Source organism: Drosophila miranda (assembly GCF_003369915.1).
Source record: "Drosophila miranda strain MSH22 chromosome Y unlocalized genomic scaffold, D.miranda_PacBio2.1 Contig_Y1_pilon, whole genome shotgun sequence".
NCBI classification, from domain to species: Eukaryota; Metazoa; Arthropoda; class Insecta; order Diptera; family Drosophilidae; genus Drosophila; species Drosophila miranda.
This window is the reverse complement of record NW_022881603.1, coordinates 40,339,625-40,360,636: the sequence shown is the minus strand read 5'-3', so window position 1 is coordinate 40,360,636 and position 21,012 is coordinate 40,339,625. Positions and strand designations below refer to the sequence as shown.

General features: G+C 45.4%; 1 protein-coding gene across 1 annotated transcript in view; it reads left to right on the top strand.

The window, feature by feature from the left end:
- Positions 1–1,322: 1,322 nt before the first annotated feature.
- LOC117190711 (protein scabrous-like) overlaps positions 1,323–21,012 on the top strand; it is a 35,861-nt gene continuing 16,171 nt past the window's right edge. Inside the window, exons 1-2 of the mRNA XM_033395776.1 lie at positions 1,323–2,220; positions 4,716–5,115. Coding sequence (XP_033251667.1) covers positions 1,739–2,220; positions 4,716–5,115 — 882 coding nt within the window. The 5' untranslated portion in view covers positions 1,323–1,738. The remainder of the gene's footprint in view (positions 2,221–4,715; positions 5,116–21,012) is intronic.

Below are 21,012 nucleotides of genomic sequence, written 5' to 3'. Positions count from 1 at the left end.
GGTCCTATTCAGATTCACAGGACCCGAAGACACGTACCTCTGTCCCAACAAATCTGTATTTCAAACTTTATTATAAAGATCTCGTGCATTTCAGCCACAGCCTGGTATTTCATGTTACCACTTCACATTGTTTTCCCAGCTCTGCTTGGACCTGGCCAAAGACCATTCCCAATCCCATTCCCTGCTTCCCCTGCCCCGCGCACTCCAACGCTGCACTCGCACTTTTACGTCTGCCTATGGGGCAGGGGCCTAACATCTGCCGTTTGCTGCTGCGGCTGCAGTTGCTGTCCTGTCTGAATGTTGATTCACCGCAAGCGCGCCATGTGTCAGAAGCAGGAACAGGTGAAGCAGCAGGACGACCAGGAACGGGCCATAAGCAAACGCAATTTTTGCTTGCTTTGGCTAGGTCTGGCTGAAAGCCTTGAAGGTGAATCCGCACGGGAGATACTCTAGAGATCATGATAGAGATGAGAATCCTCTGCTTCGCAGTTAGATTGCTTTGCTCTTCTCGCCTCTCTCTTAAGTGTGCCAGCTGCTGCTCTCTTCGCCACGCTTCATGGAATCGGTTGTTCAGGGACGAACACTTAAAAGGTGTATTCCTAATTTTCCGCTCTTCGAGTCGCCAACTGTCGTTGAGCCGGAACAGGCGCTCTCTGTGCAAATGCCAGCCCTTGATTAAATACACCTTGGCACGAACCGAACACTGCTGCTTGTTGCTTGCTCTTCAACCCATGATGCAATTATACAAGGTGGTCTCGTCGGCAAAAGTTAGTCCCTTAACGTATGCTAGCAATAAGTGCGAGTGAAGGGCACATAGTATAGTGAGTGTGAGTGAGACGGTATATGTTGATGTTGGTTAACCCTTAACAGGCCCGTGGGTTTTAAAATTTTAAAATAAAATGATTTTACTGATATATTAATATTTAAATTTTATGCAGCCATTAATAATTTTTCTTCAACATTTTTAGTTATATTAAAATGTTCTTTTACATAATATATAAAGATTACTTCTAATTCTGTGGTATTTTTTTTATATGCTTTTTATAATTTTGTTGTTGTCGGGACATAAGGGTTAAGAATATATCAAAAAATTCGTCCGTGAACAACCTTCATCATCAACAAGCAAGCATGCACTGACGATAAGGGACAACACGAACGAACTTCGGCTCCCGACGAGACCACCTTGTATAATTGCATCATGGCTTCAACCATAACTTCTCTCTCGGGTTCGGTTCTCTTAGCCTCCACCCGAAGCCTGGCTTCGTGCGCCCCGCTTCGGGCACGAACCAGCCGCGTATAAAAGGAAGAGCCGACGACGCGGCGCCCAAGTCCTTCGACGACCGCCGCGCTGTCAACTTCGTTTGTCTTGGAGCAGACCCCCTAGCGAGGGAAGAGTTCAGTAATTTGGTTTCAGTGGACTTCATTGCGCCTCGATTCGGGTGTCCCATAGTGCAAAGAAGAGCGAAACAAGTGCGGGCCAGGCGGCAGGAATAATTGTAACATTGTTTGCCAGCGCCTTTATAGGGTGTTTAACTTTCACACACCTTCCCAAGCGTCACCACAGCCCCAACCCTACCCCAACCGAAAGTCGTTTGTGTCGGCATGCGTGAGAGCCATTTGCATAAATTCCACGTCTGACTCCGAGTTTTTTTCGCGGTGTGAATGCCAGACATTTCAGAAACCAGAAGAAGAAAGAGAAAGTTTCGCATAAATAAGCATTTAAACTGCCCCTGCAACAATGGCTGCCTCCAACATTTTGCGGCTAATTCTATTGGCGGCGGCTCTGAGCTGTCCCGCGGTTGGAGCTGCCACCGCCGGCGTGGTGCTCAGCGACGTGAACAACATGTTGCGTGATGCCGCCCGGGCCACCTCGGAGAACCCTGCGAAGGCAAAGGACAAGAAGGAGCAGGCAGTGCCCTCCAGTGTGGAACTGCTGCGCTTCGTGGAGGATGCCGAAGAGGGCGAGGATAGCGAGGACGAGAGCCTCGGCTCCCTGGAAATGCTCTCCAGCGGACAGACCCTGCCCCAGACCCCGGACTCCTCCTCTCCCATCAAGCTGGGCGATCAGGTGCGCCTGCTCTCCAAGCAGCTCAATGCCCTGATGATGCGGCGCCGCGAGGATTACGAGATGCTCGAGCACAATCTCCGCAAATCCCTGAGGCTCACCACGGACGCGGCCAGCGCTGATGCCGATATGCGCACGGAACTGAACAAACTCAGGTAGGATGATCATTAAAACCATTCCATGTCTCCGTTCTTGGGGAGAACTCTAAATTGCATTTGAATTGTTTATTAGGAGTCCGTGCAGTTGGTCAATGTCTTGCCATTAATTTGTGGCCCCAGAGGGAGAACTTTGAGACAACTTTCTCCGAGTCCCCGAGACCTGGAGTCACGCAGAACTTCGTCGGGTAACTTTTCCCCACCTGCAGCTAGTGGGGGAATTAGTGGCCCTCCAAAATAGGCAACAGTTTTCATGTTACGCTGAGTTTAAATTTTTCCAGTTGCCCAAGTTTGTGTGTGTTTACTGGGCGAAATCCCAAAGGAATGCGGGGAAGTACGAACGGGGACTGTCTCCTCCTAATGCAAACAAATCTTGTCTGGGGGAAGGGGCTAGGAAATCTAATCAGAGCTGAGCCACAAGCCACGAGCCATGTGCCTGTCCAAAAGCCCAGCCCAAGTTTGCGTAGTATTCGTGATTGGTTTTGTTGTCGTGGGACTAAGGCTGACTAATATTGATTGTCTCATCGAGCAGAACACAGATTCATCAGTCCCCCACCTCTCTGGACTCTCTCTTTTCCCTGGTGGTATCCGTATCTGGCGTAAAAAATACGTAAAGACGGCACACAACACACTCTTAATTTACTGTACAAATAGCTACGGTTAGTCCGTGGTTGCTGCTGTCGTGGACATCGTAAACTTTGTCAGTGACACCGTAAATAATTCAGGAGCTCCCGGGACAACCGCCAGTCAAACGTCATGTCAACTGTGGTTTATGTGATCCACTATCCACTGACCACACACTAAGCCAGTTCCTAGCAGTGCCCCACTCCCCACACATCATTATCCGATTCGACTGTGTGGAGCGTCCTTTATGTTGTGCGTCCTGTTGGCTTGAGTAGATTGAGTAGTTGATAGCCTACGCAGTCGGCTGGTTGGATGCCCTGCATCGGAGTCGGGCTCTCACTTTTGGTAATTAAATTGTGACCAGTAATCGCGACGCTGATGCGAAATCCAATGTGGATGTCGAGGCAGATGCCATCAGCCATCATCAAATCATTCCCAGATGCAGACACATGCACTGCCAAGCAGTGCTGCTGTGTGGAGCATTTTGCGTTTTCAATTAGCTCGCTTGTCATTGACAGCATTTCCAATTTTCACCTGAATAACGTGCCCTGCTTGGAAGTTTTTCTACATCTTCTTCCCGTCGTGTGGCTGATGGAAAATCCGTGTGGCAGTCAGGCGAAAAAAGCAATGCATGTTCCCATTTGTTTGACATTACAACAGTTTCCATTGTAAGGGTTCTTCTACTTTCACCCTTTGTTTTCGAGTACAGAGGGGGCTAAAAAAGCGAATCTGCTTTTGGTTTACTTTGCAAAATATTGGGAAATTGGTAGTTTTAAAGCTATATTATTCCCGTAAAACTTTTGTACACTTTCACTCTACTATTCTACGTTCCCGTCCCCTTTTTAATTAAATACTCAAGTAATTATGATATAAAATAACACAAAAATGGTAACAGAACTTTAACCACATGGATCGCAAAAGTTTTCCAAGTCATAAAATTAACAAAAACAGACACACACACACGGAAACAATTTGAAACATTGCGTATACGCAGGCGGAAATAAAATCCCAGCCAAATATGATGTGTGTATGTACAAACCAGAGAACAGGAGCAGGGCAGACTAACTTTTCTTTTTCCACCCCTACCCTGTTCTTGTGTCCTGCGTTTCTTGATGAAAATTTCATGTAGCTTTGCTCTTTTGACAGAGGAAAACAAGAGGATCAGGAGGAGGAGCAGGAAAGATAGGGGAGGCCGGAAAGGAAGCTGCAGCTTGCGCCCAAAACAAAACTTTTTTCCTACACTTTTGAATTTGTTGTGCTGCCTGCCCCTTCTTCTGCGGAGACTCCTGCTGCTGCTGCTTATTCCGCTTCCTTCCAGCTGACTACTTTAATTGTCTGAAATGCCACAAAAATGCGTTCGAGCTTTTCTTTCTTCGCCTACAACTTGCACAAGTGCTACAACATTTTCGTCATCAAAATTTAAACAACGTTTTTCCCAGCACTTGCCGCCATTTGTGGCTGCCACTCTCTTCTCGTTTTGTGGATTTTTGGTTAAAGTTTGTTTGCTTTTTTTTCTGTTAGATGACTTCTGTGATTTCCATTTGCACCGGAGGTGGGGTGCCGTCTGCCCATGACTGAATTTATTCCGCAATGGGAAATTTAAAATGTGCAGGAAAATGCAACGATCGGGGGGAGTACAGAGAGATTTAGTGGGTGTTGGCGGCTAAAATCCCATTAGCGGACGGCAAGGCAATTAGGTCGCCTGTCCGCTTGAAAATGTCAATTTGAATTAGATTTTCGGGTTTGGGGCCAGACAGAGCCCCAATTATAACGTTATGCAGACGGCACACGCTGCTGCCTCCGTGGTTAATTAAACGTATTTTTAGAGAGAGATTTTAATGCTTGAACTTTCGATTTTGTGTATTCCACAGGGAGGAGGTGGCCAGACTGCGCGGCTCCCAGGGCGGAAACAAGGAGCGCCTCACCGTCGAGTGGCTGCAACAGGCCATCTCCGAGATCCGCAAACAGCTGGCGGAGCTGCAGCACACCGCCGGAAACGTGGCCAAGGATGTGCAGCAGCGTAGCGCCGGCTACGAGGACCTGGCCACAATCCGCAGCGACTTCCAGCAGATCAAGCTAGAGCTGGCCGCCCAGCACGAGCAACAGCAGCAGACAGAGGTGCTCGTGCAAGTGCTGCTCGAGGAGATGCTCCAGCAGGAGGAGGACTACCAGCACGCCCTTAGCCGCCAACAGCAGCAGCAGCAGAAGGAACACTCCACGCCGAACTCCGCCAGCATCGAGGAGGAGAGCAGCAGCAGCAGCAGCCAGGAGGTGGGTGCACACTTTATGCTAAAAATCAGATAAGCACGCAGGGCTCGGCCAGGTGAAGGGCCCTGGCTTACGGCCCTGCTTTAAGTGCGGGCCCATAAAGCCGACACCAACCTGGTGGGGCATTATCTGCCGTTTTATGCCTTATTTTATACTCGGAGCCAGCTCCGGTGGGGTGGAGCGGGGGGCGTGTGGCGTGAGGCGTGAGGCGTGCCCCATCTTCATGCGGCACGATGTGCTAACGAGACGCATTGACTCGGGTCGAGAGCTGAGGCCCGGCCCTCTGCCTCCGTTTTAATGGCTCGGCAGGGGCACTGGTACATACGCTGCCCAAATTACTCATACGCACCGCAGGACGTGGTCGTATTTAATATTTAATGCCTGGCACTCAGCCTCCCCTCTAAGCCAATGAGGCCTTATTGGCCATGTGAATCATTTAAAGAGATGGCTTGAGCTAGAGATCTTTCATTTGGGATCGTTTTGCACACCTTCTAAGGGTTGGGATCTGTCAGCAGGAGACCGATAAATCTCGATATACCAGAGGGCGGGAATCGATGCAACTGGAAATCTACGTCGATGGAGCTGGCGATTCCAAATAGTCGATTTCCTTGCACCTTGTTAATTATAATTAACGTCAATAAAGGGCCAACATCAGCAGCAGGCAGCAGGCAGCATCGACCACAGAAATGGAAACGGAGTTCCGCGGAGGGAACAACAATGCCAAAGCAGAAAAGGCAGCTGCCAACAGGTAAAGGGGCTGCCAGGCAGGCAGGCATCCTGGCAGCAGTGCTGCTGCTGCTGCTGTGGCACGATAGCGAGGCAACGGGGCAACAAGCTCCCCAAGTTGCTTCATTAAAAGGATTATGCGTCGGTCCGCCTCAATATGAGAATGCGGTTGCGCCGTACGACCGTCAGCAAAATATGTCAGTGGGGCCCTTCTCCCATGGGGAAAGCTTGAAACTGGTTTATCTGCCACCTGTTTTGGCCATCTCTTCTGCTGTTGTTGTGGCTCTGGCAGTTGTGGTTGTGGCCCCACCCCCAGCCCGCCTCACTTTGAAGTATGGCTTAAACGAAATTTGCTTGCTTAGACGAATACTTTGTGTTCCTTTTGTGTCCGCCCGCACAAAAGCCGAGAAATTTCATTGAGCTGAAGCAATTACCCGTGTCTCAAAGGCGAAATAGAATTTTAAAGCGAAATAATAACGAAACAACAAGATGGAACACTTTTGGTCGACTCCCAACCCGTGGCATACCCGCTAACTCTTATGAAAATTCTGAGGTTTGACCTACAACGTTATATATTAAAAGGAAGCATCAATTCGAAATCCATATACCCTGGATCTCCTCCAGCACGAGGTATATTCGATGGGGGATTAAATGTTCAGCCAGGCAGCTTAAGCGACTTTCGTCGGACCTTCAGCGCACACGCACGCATCAATGCGGCTGTTCACATGGCCTGCATGTGAATGTGTGTGTTAATGCTAGTCTATATGTACGTGTGGATGTGTATGTGTATTATTAATAGGGTGGGGGCCGGAACATTTGCCAAAATATAAAACAAAATTGCTGAAAATTGCAAAACAAAAAGCAGGAAATCACCTTTTAATCGCCTTCAATGGAAACGCAGGGATAACAGGGGGAAACAGCGAGTGGAGGGGTGCAATAAATGAGGGACCGTGGGATCCCGGTGGTCCAGTGGCAAGTGGTCCAGCGGCCAGTTGCTCCAGAAACTGGCTTCAGAGGGGCGACTTTTGTTGTTGCCGTCTTTTGTCTTACCAACTTTTGGCAGCCCTCAAAGGAAGAAGGACAGGGAGTAGCAAAAAATGAAGGACAGACAGAGAGAGAGAGACTGGGAGGAGGGAAAGCAGCAACGGCAGATGCTCTCAAATGCCCCGATAATCAGTTCTCTCCCTCGCTGCCTTGCCTCCTTTTTCCCCCAGCATCCATACCCTGGTGATGGGATGTGAGCGATGCTTCAGCACAATTTGATCCTTTTCCTTACAAGGGTATGCCCAGCGAAAGGTGTTTGAAGGACACTCTCAGCAACCGTAAAGACTGCAATTATACTACAATATCTTTTATCTACCGCAGAAATAAATGGATAAAGGGTATCAATAGCTTCGCGTTTTGTCTGCTTTATTTTGTCCTTTTTTTTGTCCCACCAACTGACAAAAAACGTTGTGAGTTGCTGCGGACACCGCAACTCTACGGTTATACCCGATACTAAGTCAGTATGGCTCTCCTCCGGCAGACACCGCTAATATTAAACGACACGACAAAGAGTGCGTGCGAGAGAGACAGAAAATCAGTCTGAGCGTGACGTCGGGCGCTGCGTAGCCACTGCAAATTGATTCGTTCCTATTGGCTATAAAAATGATCTGATCTGATCCAGATTCAGCAATCTGATAGATATGGTCATTATCTATGATTCTGCGTTTTTAGTTTTCTCGAATGTGCAATATTGTGGATGCAACGGATTTTCGTCCTTTGTGTGGGCGGAAAGGGGTGGGGCGAAACTTTTAGATACACGTTTTATAGTGATATCTAACAGGAGTGCGGATACCAAATTTGGTTACTCTAGCCTTAATAGTCTCTGAGATGTTTGAATATCCCCAGATTTTCGTCCTTTGCGGGGGCGGAAGGGGGTGTGGCGAAATTTTGAAACAAACTCGTCTCGGTCCGATATATTTGGAGAGTGGATACCAAATTTGGTTGCTCTAGCTTTTGTAGTCTCTGAGATCTAGGCGCTAATGTTTTACTCTAAGCAAAGCCGCCTATGCTACGTGTGTGTGAGAGACAGGGCGAGAAAAAATGAAATTGTTTTCTTGATGCTGGCTATAATAATAATACGATCCAATTCAGATTCTGCAGTCTAAAAGATATGGTCATTCTCTACGATTCTGCGTTTTTGGTTTTCTCATATCTTTAAAATTGTGGATGCCACAGATTTTCGTCCTTTGTGTGGGCGGAAGTGGGCGGGGCGAAGTTTTGAAATATTTTTGTAGCAGTGACATATCACAGAAGTCTGGATCCAAAACATCGTTGCTCTAGCTCTTATAGTCTTTGAGCACTAGGCGATGAAGGGGACGGACAGACGGACAGACGGACGGACGGACGGACGGACGGACGGCCAGACGGACAGACAGACATGGCTCAATCGACTCGGCTATTGATGCTGATCAAGAATTTATATACTTTATGGGGTCGGAAACGATTCCTTCTGGACGTTACACACATCCATTTTCACCACAAATCTAATATACCCCAATACTCATTTTGAGTATCGGGTATAAAAACAGAAACAAAAGCGATATCGGAAGTGAGCAGGACCCGACCATCGGAACCTGTTCTTGAAACTTTCCCACAAGACACAACCAAGGACCACGAGAAATTTTTTGGTAACTGTTATTATAGAAGCGCAACAAAGCAGAAATTAGGTTAAATTAGAACAAAGAGCAGGCAGCAGCTCACAAAGACCAGAGAAACGAAACCAGAGAAGAGGATGCGATGCGATGGCAGCTGCAGAACTAAAAGCAGCTCAAGGAGAAACAACAAAAAATAAATAAAAACGAGGGAGAACGTTGTGAGTTGCTGCGGACACCGCAACTCTACGGTTATACCCGGTACTAAGTCAGTATGGCTCTCCTCCGGCAGACGTCGCTAATATTAACCGACACGACAAAGAGTGCGTGCGAGAGAGACAGAAAATCAGTCTGAGCGTGACGTCGGGCGCTGCGTAGCCACTGCAAATTGATTTGTTCCTATTGGCTATAAAAATGATCTGATCTGATCCAGATCCAGCAATCTGATAGATATGGTCATTATCTATGATTCTGCGCTTTTAGTTTTCTCGAATGTGCAATATTGTGGATGCAACGGATTTTCGTCCTTTGTGTGGGCGGAAGGGGGTGGGGCGAAACTTTGAGATACACGTTTTATAGTGAGATCTAACAGGAGTGCGGATACCAAATTTGGTTACTCTAGCCTTAATAGTCTCTGAGATGTTTGAATATCCCCAGATTTTCGTCCTTTGCGGGGGCGGAAGGGGGTGTGGCGAAATTTTGAAACAAACTCGTCTCGGTCCGATATATTTGGAGTGTGGATACCAAATTTGGTTGCTCTAGCTTTTGTAGTCTCTGAGATCTAGCCGCTAATGTTTTACTCTAAGCAAAGCCGCCTATGCTACGTGTGTGTTAGAGAGAGACAGGGCGAGAAAAAATGAAATTGTTTTCTTGATGCTGGCTATAATAATAATACGATCCAATTCAGATTCCGCAGTCTTAAAGATATGGTCATTCTCTACAATTCTACATTTTTGGTTTTCTCATATCTTTAAAACTGTGGATGCCACAGATTTTCGTCCTTTGTGGGGGTGGAAGTGGGCGGGGCGAAGTTTTAAAATATTTTTGTAGCAGTGCCATATCACAGAAGTCTGGATCCAAAACATCGTTGCTCTAGCTCTTATAGTCTTTGAGCACTAGGCGCTGAAGGGACGGACAGACGGACAGACGGACGGACGGACAGACAGACAGGGCTCAATCGACTCGGCTATTGATGCTGATCAAGAATATATATACTTTATGGGGTCGGAAACGATTCCTTCTGGACGGTACACACATCCACTTTTACCACAAATCTAATATACCCCAATACTCATTTTGAGTATCGGGTATAACGAGGGGGAACGTTGTGAGTTGCTGCGGACACCGCAACTCTACGGTTATACCCGATACTAAGTCAGTATGGCTCTCCTCCGGCAGACGCCGCTAATATTAAACGACACGACAAGGAGTGCGTGCGAGAGAGACAGAAAATCAGTCTGAGCGTGACGTCGGGCGCTGCGTAGCCACTGCAAATTGATTCGTTCCTATTGGCTATAAAAATGATCTGATCTGATCCAGATTCAGCAATCTGATAGATATGGTCATTATCTATGATTCTGCGTTTTTAGTTTTTTCGAATGTGCAATATTGTGGATGCAACAGATTTTCGTCCTTTGTGTGGGCGGAAGAGGGTGGGGCGAAATTTTGAGATACACGTTTTATAGTAAGATCTAACAGGAGTGCGGATACCAAATTTGATTACTCTAGCCTTAATAGTCTCTGAGATTTGTGGATGCCCCAGATTTTCGTCCTTTGCGGGTCGGAAGGGGTGTGGCGAAATTTGGACACGAAATGGTCAAGGTCCGATATCACAGGAGTGTGGATACCAAATTTGGTTGCTCTGGCTTTTGTAGTCTCTGAGATCTAGGCGCTAATGTTTTACTCTAAGCAAAGCCGCCTATGCTACGTGTGTGTTAGAGAGAGACAGGGCGAGAAAAAATGAAATTGTTTTCTTGATGCTGGCTATAATAATAATACGATCCAATTCAGATTTTGCAGTCTAAAAGATATGGTCATTCTCTACGATTCTGCGTTTTTGGTTTTCTCATATCTTTAAAATTGTGGATGCCACAGATTTTCGTCCTTTGTGGGGGCGGAAGTGGGCGGGGCGAAGTTTTGAAATATTTTTGTAGCAGTGACATATCACAGAAGTCTGGATCCAAAACATCGTTGCTCTAGCTCTTATAGTCTTTGAGCACTAGGCGATGAAGGGGACGGACAGACGGACGGACGGACGGACGGACGGACGGACAGACAGGTCTCAATCGACTCGGCTATTGATGCTGATCAAGAATATATATACTTTATGGGGTCGGAAACGATTCCTTCTGGACGTTACACACATCCACTTTTACCACAAATCTAATATACCCCAATACTCATTTTGAGTATCGGGTATAACGAGGGGGAACGTTGTGAGTTGCTGCGGACACCGCAACTCTACGGTTATACCCGATACTAAGTCAGTATGGCTCTCCTCCGGCAGACGCCGCTAATATTAAACGACACGACAAAGAGTGCGTGCGAGAGAGACAGAAAATCAGTCTGAGCGTGACGTCGGGCGCTGCGTAGCCACTGCAAATTGATTTGTTCCTATTGGCTATAAAAATGATCTGATCTGATCCAGATTCAGCAATCTGATAGATATGGTCATTATCTATGATTCTGCGTTTTTAGTTTTTTCGAATGTGCAATATTGTGGATGCAACAGATTTTCGTCCTTTGTGTGGGCGGAAGGGGGTGGGGCGAAATTTTGAGATACACGTTTTATAGTAAGATCTAACAGGAGTGCGGATACCAAATTTGATTACTCTAGCCTTAATAGTCTCTGAGATTTTTGAATATCCCCAGATTTTCGTCCTTTGCGGGGGCGGAAGGGGGTGTGGCGAAATTTTGAAACAAACTTGTCTCGGTCCGATATATTAGGAGTGTGGATACCAAATTTGGTTGCTCTAGCTTTTGTAGTCTCTGAGATCTAGGCGCTAATGTTTTACTCTAAGCAAAGCCGCATATGCTACGTGTGTGTGAGAGACAGGGCGAGAAAAAATGAAATTGTTTTCTTGATGCTGGCTATAATAATATTACGATCCAATTCAGATTCTGCAGTCTAAAAGATATGGTCATTCTCTACGATTCTGCGTTTTTGGTTTTCTCATATCTTTAAAATTGTGAATGCCACAGATTTTCGTCCTTTGTGGGGGCGGAAGTGGGCGGGGCGAAGTTTTGAAATATTTTTGTAGCAGTGACATATCACAGAAGTCTGGATCCAAAACATCGTTGCTCTAGCTCTTATAGTCTTTGAGCACTAGGCGATGAAGGGGACGGACAGACGGACGGACGGACGGACGGACGGACGGACAGACAGGTCTCAATCGACTCGGCTATTGATGCTGATCAAGAATATATATACTTTATGGGGTCGGAAACGATTCCTTCTGGACGTTACACACATCCATTTTCACCACAAATCTAATATACCCCAATACTCATTTTGAGTATCGGGTATAAAAACAGAAACAAAAGCGATATCGGAAGTGAGCAGGACCCGACCATCGGAACCTGTTCTTGAAACTTTCCCACAAGACACAACCAAGGACCACGAGAAATTTTTTGGAAACTGTTATTATAGAAGCGCAACAAAGCAGAAATTAGGTTAAATTAGAAAAAAAGAGCAGGCAGCAGCTCACAAAGACCAGAGAAACGAAACCAGAGAAGAGGATGCGATGCGATGGCAGCTGCAGAACTAAAAGCAGCTCAAGGAGAAACAACAAAAAATAAATAAAAACGAGGGGGAACGTTGTGAGTTGCTGCGGACACCGCAACTCTACGGTTATACCCGATACTAAGTCAGTATGGCTCTCCTCCGGCAGACGCCGCTAATATTAAACGACACGACAAAGAGTGCGTGCGAGAGAGACAGAAAATCAGTCTGAGCGTGACGTCGGGCGCTGCGTAGCCACTGCAAATTGATTTGTTCCTATTGGCTATAAAAATGATCTGATCTGATCCAGATTCAGCAATCTGATAGATATGGTCATTATCTATGATTCTGCGTTTTTAGTTTTCTCGAATGTGCAATATTGTGGATGCAACGGATTTTCGTCCTTTGTGTGGGCGGAAAGGGGTGGGGCGAAACTTTTAGATACACGTTTTATAGCAAGATCTAACAGGAGTGCGGATACCACATTTGGTTACTCTAGCCTTAATAGTCTCTGAGATTTTTGAATATCCCCAGATTTTCGTCCTTTGCGGGGGCGGAAGGGGGTGTGGCGAAATTTTGAAACAAACTCGTCTCGGTCCGATATATTAGGAGTGTGGATACCAAATTTGTTTGCTCTAGCTGTTGTAGTCTCTGAGATCTAGGCGCTAATGTTTTACTCTAAGCAAAGCCGCCTATGCTACGTGTGTGTGAGAGACAGGGCGAGAAAAAATGAAATTGTTTTCTTGATGCTGGCTATAATAATATTACGATCCTAATAATATTAGCGACTAGATCTCAGAGATCTAATGTTTTACTCTAAGCAAAGCCGCCTATGCTACGTGTGTGTGTGAGAGACAGGGCGAGAAAAAATGAAATTGTTTTCTTGATGCTGGCTATAATAATATTACGATCCAATTCAGATTCCGCAGTCTTAAAGATATGGTCATTCTCTACAATTCTACGTTTTTGGTTTTCTCATATCTTTAAAATTGTGGATGCCACAGATTTTCGTCCTTTGTGGGGGCGGAAGTGGGCGGGGCGAAGTTTTGAAATATTTTTGTAGCAGTGACATATCACTGAAGTCTGGATCCAAAACATCGTTGCTCTAGCTCTTATAGTCTTTAAGCACTAGGCGATGAAGGGGACGGACGGACGGACGGACGGACAGACGGACGGACGGACGGACGGACAGACAGACATGGCTCAATCGACTCGGCTATTGATGCTGATCAAGAATATATATACTTTATGGGGTCGGAAACGATTCCTTCTGGAAGTTACACACATCCATTTTCACCACAAATCTAATATACCCCAATACTCATTTTGAGTATCGGGTATAAAAACAGAAACAAAAGCGATATCGGAAGTGAGCAGGACCCGACCATCGGAACCTGTTCTTGAAACTTTCCCACAAGACACAACCAAGGACCACGAGAAATTTTTTGGAAACTGTTATTATAGAAGCGCAACAAAGCAGAAATTAGGTTAAATTAGAAAAAAAGAGCAGGCAGCAGCTCACAAAGACCAGAGAAACGAAACCAGAGAAGAGGATGCGATGCGATGGCAGCTGCAGAACTAAAAGCAGCTCAAGGAGAAACAACAAAAAATAAATAAAAACGAGGGGAAACGTTGTGAGTTGCTGCGTACACCGCAACTCTACAGTTATACCCGATACTAAGTCAGTATGGCTCTCTCCGGCAGACGCCGCTAATATTGAACGACACGACAAAGAGTGCGTGCGAGAGAGACAGAAAATCAGTCTGAGCGTGACGTCGGGGGCTGCGTAGCCACTGCAAATTGATTTGTTCCTTTTGGCTACAAAAATGATCCGATCTGATCCAGATTCAGCAATCTGATAGATATGGTCATTATCTATGATTCTGCGTTTTTAGTTTTCTCGAATGTGCAATATTGTGGGGGCGGAAGGGGGTGGGGCGAAATTCTGAGATATACGTTTTGTAGTGAGATCTAACAGAAGTGCGGATATCAAAGTTGGTTACTCTAGCCTTAATAGTCTCTGAGATTTGTGGATGCCCTAGATTTTCGTAATTGGCGGGGGCGGGAGGGGGTGTGGCGAAATTTGGACACGAAACGGTCAAGGTCCGATATCACAGGAGTGTGGATACCAAATTTGGTTGCTCTGGCTCTTATAGGTTCTGAGATCCTTGAACTCATATTTTGCAATTGGCAAAACCGACTATGAAACCTGTGTGTTAGAGAGAGACAGAGCGAGAAAAAATGAAATTGTTTTCTTGATTCTGGCTATAATAATTATACGATCTGGTTGAGATTTTACGCTCTAGAACACATAGTCATCCTCTACGATTCTGCGTTTTTGGTTTTATCGTATCTTTAAAAATGTAGATGCCACAGATTTTCGTCCTTTGTGGGGGCGGAAGAGGGCGGGGCAAAGTTTTTAAATATTTTTGTAGCAGTGACATATCACAGATGTCTGGATCCAAAACATCGTTGCTCTAGCTCTTATAGTCTTTGAGCACTAGGCGCTGAAGGGGACGGACGGATGGACGGACGGACGGACGGACGGACGGACGGACAGACGGACAGACAGATAGGGCTCAATCGACTCGGCTATTGATGCTGATCAAGAATATATATACTTTATGGGGTCGGAAACGATTCCTTCTGGACGTTACACACATCCACTTTTACCACAAATCTAATATACCCCTATACTCATTTTGAGTATCGGGTATAAAAAAACGAGGGGGAACGTTGTGAGTTGCTGCGGACACCGCAACTCTACGGTTATACCCGATACTAAGTCAGTATGGCTCTCCTCCGGCAGACGCCGCTAATATTAAACGACACGACAAAGAGTGCGTGCGAGAGAGACAGAAAATCAGTCTGAGCGTGACGTCGGGCGCTGCGTAGCCACTGCAAATTGATTCGTTCCTATTGGCTATAAAAATGATCTGATCTGATCCAGATTCAGCAATCTGATAGATATGGTCATTATCTATGATTCTGCGTTTTTAGTTTTCTCGAATGTGCAATATTGTGGATGCAACAGATTTTCGTCCTTTGTGTGGGCGGAAGGGGGTGGGGCGAAACTTTTAGATACACGTTTTATAGTAAGATCTAACAGGAGTGCGGATACCAAATTTGGTTACTCTAGCCTTATTAGTCTTTGAGATTTTTGAATATCCCCAGATTTCGTCCTTTGTGGTGGCGGAAGGGGGTGTGGCGAAATTTTGAAACAAACTCGTCTCGGTCCGATATATTAGGAGTGTGGATACCAAATTTGGTTGCTCTAGCTTTTGTAGTCTCTGAGATCTAAGCGCTAATGTTTTACTCTAAGCAAAGCCGCCTATGCTACGTGTGTGTGAGAGACAGGGCGAGAAAAAATGAAATTGTTTTCTTGATGCTGGCTATAATAATATTACGATCCAATTCAGATTCCGCACGCACTCTTTGTCGTGTCGTTTAATATTAGCGGCGTCTGCCGGAGGAGAGCCATACTGACTTAGTATCGGGTATAACCGTAGAGTTGCGGTGTCCGCAGCAACTCACAACGTTCCCCCTCGTTTTATACCCGATACTCAAAATGAGTATTGGGGTTTATTAGATTTGTGGTAAAAGTGGATGTGTGTAACGTCCAGAAGGAATCGTTTCCGACCCCATAAAGAATATATATTCTTGATCAGCATCAATAGCCGAGTCGATTGAGCCCTGTCTGTCTGTCCGTCTGTCCGTCCGTCCGTCTGTCCGTCTGTCCGTCCCCTTCAGCGCCTAGTGCTCAAAGACTATAAGAGCTAGAGCAACGATGTTTTGGATCCAGACTTCTGTGATATGTCACTGCTACAAAAATATTTCAAAACTTCGCCCCGCCCACTTCCGCCCCACAAAGGACGAAAATCTGTGGCATCCACAATTTTAAAGATATGAGAAAACCAAAAACGCAGAATCGTAGAAAATGCCTATATCTTTTAGACTGCAGAATCTGAATTGGATCGTGTTATTATTATAGCCAGCATCAAGAAAACAATTTCATTTTTTCTCGCCCTGTCTCTCTCTAACACACACGTAGCATAGGCGGCTTTGCTTAGAGTAAAACATTAGCGCCTAGATCTCAGAGACTACAAAAGCTAGAGCAACCAAATTTGGTTTCCACACTCCTAATATATCGGACCGAGACGAGTTTGTTTCAAAATTTCGCCACACCCCCTTCCGCACTCGCAAAGGACGAAAATCTGGGGATATTCAAAAATCTCAGAGACTATTAAGGCTAGAGTAACCAAATTTGGTATCCGCACTCCTGTTAGATATCACTATGAAACGTGGATCTAAAAGTTTCGCCCCACCCCTTTCCGCCCACACAAAGGACGAAAATCCGTTGCATCCACAATATTGCACATTCGAGAAAACTAAAAGCGCAGAATCATAGATAATGACCATATCTATCAGATTGCTGAATCTGGATCAGATCAGATCATTTTTATAGCCAATAGGAACAAATCAATTTGCAGTGGCTACGCAGCGCCCGACGTCACGCTCAGACTGATTTTCTGTCTCTCTCGCACGCACTCTTTGTCGTGTCGTTTAATATTAGCGGCGTCTGCCGGAGGAGAGCCATACTGACTTAGTATCGCGTATAACCGTAGAGTTGCGGTGTCCGCAGCAACTCACAACGTTCCCCCTCGTTAGTTTTTTCGAATGTGCAATATTGTGGATGCAACAGATTTTCGTCCTTTGTGTGGGCGGAAGGGGGTGGGGCGAAATTTTGAGATACACGTTTTATAGTAAGATCTAACAGGAGTGCGGATACCAAATTTGGTTACTCTAGCCTTAATAGTCTCTGAGATTTTTGAATATCCCCAGATTTTCGTCCTTTGCGGGTGCGGAAGGGGGTGTGGCGAAATTTTGAAACAAACTCGTCTCGGTCCGATATATTAGGAGTGTGGATACCAAATTTGGTTGCTCTAGCTTTTGTAGTCTCTGAGATCTAGGCGCTAATGTTTTACTCTAAGCAAAGCCGCCTATGCTACGTGTGTGTTAGAGAGAGACAGGGCGAGAAAAAATGAAATTGTTTTCTTGATGCTGGCTATAATAATAACACGATCCAATTCAGATTCTGCAGTCTAAAAGATATAGGCATTTTCTACGATTCTGCGTTTTTGGTTTTCTCATATCTTTAAAATTGTGGATGCCACAGATTTTCGTCCTTTGTGGGGGCGGAAGTGGGCGGGGCGAAGTTTTGAAATATTTTTGTAGCAGTGACATATCACAGAAGTCTGGATCCAAAACATCGTTGCTCTAGCTCTTATAGTCTTTGAGCACTAGGCGATGAAGGGGACGGACAGACGGACGGACGGACGGACGGACGGACGGACGGACGGACAGACAGACATGGCTCAATCGACTCGGCTATTGATGCTGATCAAGAATATATATACTTTATGGGGTCGGAAACGATTCCTTCTGGACGTTACACACATCCATTTTTACCACAAATCTAATATACCCCAATACTCATTTTGAGTATCGGGTATAAAAACAGAAACAAAAGCGATATCGGAAGTGAGCAGGACCCGATCATCGGAACCTGTTCTTGAAACTTTCCCACAAGACACAACCAAGGACCACGAGAAATTTTTTGGAAACTGTTATTATAGAAGCGCAACAAAGCAGAAATTAGGTTAAATTAGAAAAAAAGAGCAGGCAGCAGCTCACAAAGACCAGAGAAACGAAACCAGAGAAGAGGATGCGATGCGATGGAGAAACAACAAAAAATAAATAAAAACGAGGTGGAACGTTGTGAGTTGCTGCGGACACCGCAACTCTACAGTTATACCCGATACTAAGTCAGTATGGCTCTCCTGCGGCAGACGCCGCTAATATTGAACCACACGACAAAGAGTGCGTGCGAGAGAGACAGAAAATCAGTCTGAGCGTGACGTCGGGCGATGCGTAGCCACTGAAAATTGATTTCTTGCTTTTGGCTACAAAAATGATCCGATCTGATCCAGATTCAGCAATCTGATAGATATGGTCATTATCTATGATTCTGAATTTTTTGTTTTCTCGAATCTGCAATATTGTGGATGCAACAGATTTTCGTCTTTTGTGGGGGCGGAAGGGGGTGGGGCGAAATTCTGAGATATACGTTTAATAGTGAGATCTAACAGAAGTGCGGATACCAAATTTGGTTACTCTAGCCTTAATAGTCTCTGAGATTTGTGGATGCCCCAGATTTTCGTCCTTTGCGGGGGCGGAAGGGGGTGTGGCGAAATTTGGACACGAAACGGTCAAGGTCCGATATCACAGGAGTGTGGATACCAAATTTGGTTGCTCTGGCTCTTATAGGTTCTGAGATCCTTGAACTCATATTTTGCTATTGACAAAACCGACCATGAAACCTGTGTGTTAGAGAGAGACAGAGCGAGGAAGAATGAAATTGTTTTCTTGATTCTGGCTATAATCATTATACGATCTGGTTCAGATTTTGCACTGTAGAAGATATGGTCATTCTCACCGATTCTGCGTTTTTGGTTTTATCGTATCTTTAAAAATGTGGGTGCCACAGATTTTCGTCCTTTGTGGGGGCGGAAGTGGGCGGGGCGAAGTTTTGAAATATTTTTGTAGCAGTGACATATCACAGAAGTCTGGATCCAAAACATCGTTGCTCTAGCTCTTATAGTCTTTGAGCACTAGGCGATGAAGGGGACGGACGGACGGACGGACGGACGGACGGACGGACGGACGGACGGACGGACGGACGGACAGACAGACATGGCTCAATCGACTCGGCTATTGATGCTGATCAAGAATATATATACTTTATGGGGTCGGAAACGATTCCTTCTGGACGTTACACACATCCATTTTCACCACAAATCTAATATACCCCAATACTCATTTTGAGTATCGGGTATAAAAACAGAAACAAAAGCGATATCGGAAGTGAGCAGGACCCGACCATCGGAACCTGTTCTTGAAACTTTCCCACAAGACACAACCAAGGACCACGAGAAATTTTTTGGAAACTGTTATTATAGAAGCGCAACAAAGCAGAAATTAGGTTAAATTAGAACAAAGAGCAGGCAGCAGCTCACAAAGACCAGCGAAACGAAACCAGAGAAGAGGATGCGATGCGATGGCAGCTGCAGAACTAAAAGCAGCTCAAGGAGAAACAACAAAAAATAAATAAAAACGAGGTGGAACGTTGTGAGTTGCTGCGGACACCGCAACTCTACAGTTATACCCGATACTAAGTCGGTATGGCTCTCCTGCGGCAGACGCCGCTAATATTGAACCACACGACAAAGAGTGCGTGCGAGAGAGACAGAAAATCAGTCTGAGCGTGACGTCGGGCGCTGCGTAGCCACTGAAAATTGATTTCTTGCTTTTGGCTACAAAAATGATCCGATCTGATCCAGATTCAGCAATCTGATAAATATGGTCATTATCTATGATTCTGCGTTTTTAGTTTTCTCGAATGTGCAATATTGTGGATGCAACAGATTTTCGTCTTTTGTAGGGGCGGAAGGGGGTGGGGGGGGGGGGCGAAATTCTGAGATATACGTTTTATAGTGAGATCTAACAGAAGTGCGGATACCAAATTTGGTTACTCTAGCCTTAATAGTCTCTGAGATTTGTTGATGCCCCAGATTTTCGTCCTTTGCGGGGGCGGAAGGGGGTGTGGCGAAATTTGGACACGAAACGGTCAAGGTCCGATATCACAGGAGTGTGGATACCAAATTTGGTTGATCTGGCTCTTATAGGTTCTGAGATCCTTGAACTCATATTTTGCAATTGACAAAACCGACCATGAAACCTGTGTGTTAGAGAGAGACAGAGCGAGAAAGAATGAAATTGTTTTCTTGATTTGTTCCTATTGGCTATAAAAATGATCTGATCTGATCCAGATTCAGCAGTCTGATAGATATGGTCATTATCTATGATTCTGCGTTTTTAGTTTTTTCGAATGTGCAATATTGTGGATGCAACAGATTTTCGTCCTTTGTGTGGGCGGAAGAGGGTGGGGCGAAATTTTGAAACAAACTCGTCTCGGTCCGATATATTTGGAGTGTGGATACCAAATTTGGTTGCTCTAGCTTTTGTAGTCTCTGAGATCTAGGCGCTAATGTTTTACTCTAAGCAAAGCCGCCTATGCTACGTGTGTGTTAGAGAGAGACAGGGCGAGAAAAAATGAAATTGTTTTCTTGATGCTGGCTATAATAATAATACGATCCAATTCAGATTTCGCAGTCTTAAAGATATGGTCATTCTCTACAATTCTACGTTTTTGGTTTTCTCATATCTTTAAAATTGTGGATGCCACAGATTTTCGTTCTTTGTGGGGGCGGAAGTGGGCGGGGCGAAGTTTTGAAATATTTTTGTAGCAGTGACATATCACAGAAGTCTGGATCCAAAACATCGTTGCTCTAGCTCTTATAGTCTTTGAGCACTAGGCGCTGAAGGGGACGGACAGACGGATGGACGGACAGACAGACAGGGCTCAATCGACTCGGCTATTGATGCTTATCAAGAATATATATACTTTATGGGGTCGGAAACGATTCCTTCTGGACGTTAAACACATCCACTTTTACCACAAATATAATATACCCCAATACTCATTTTGAGTATCGGGTATAATAATGCAAAACAATAAAATTTCTCAGGTGGCTGGGAAAAAGCTACAAATTCGTTGTGTGTCTGGTTAAATTTAATCAACTTTTTTTTATTTGATTACATGGAAAATGTGGCAGACAGAGAAGCCAGAGAAACTACGGAAGAGAACAAATTATGAAAATATGCAAAGCCCGGAGAGACCCTTTTTGGATTAGGGCG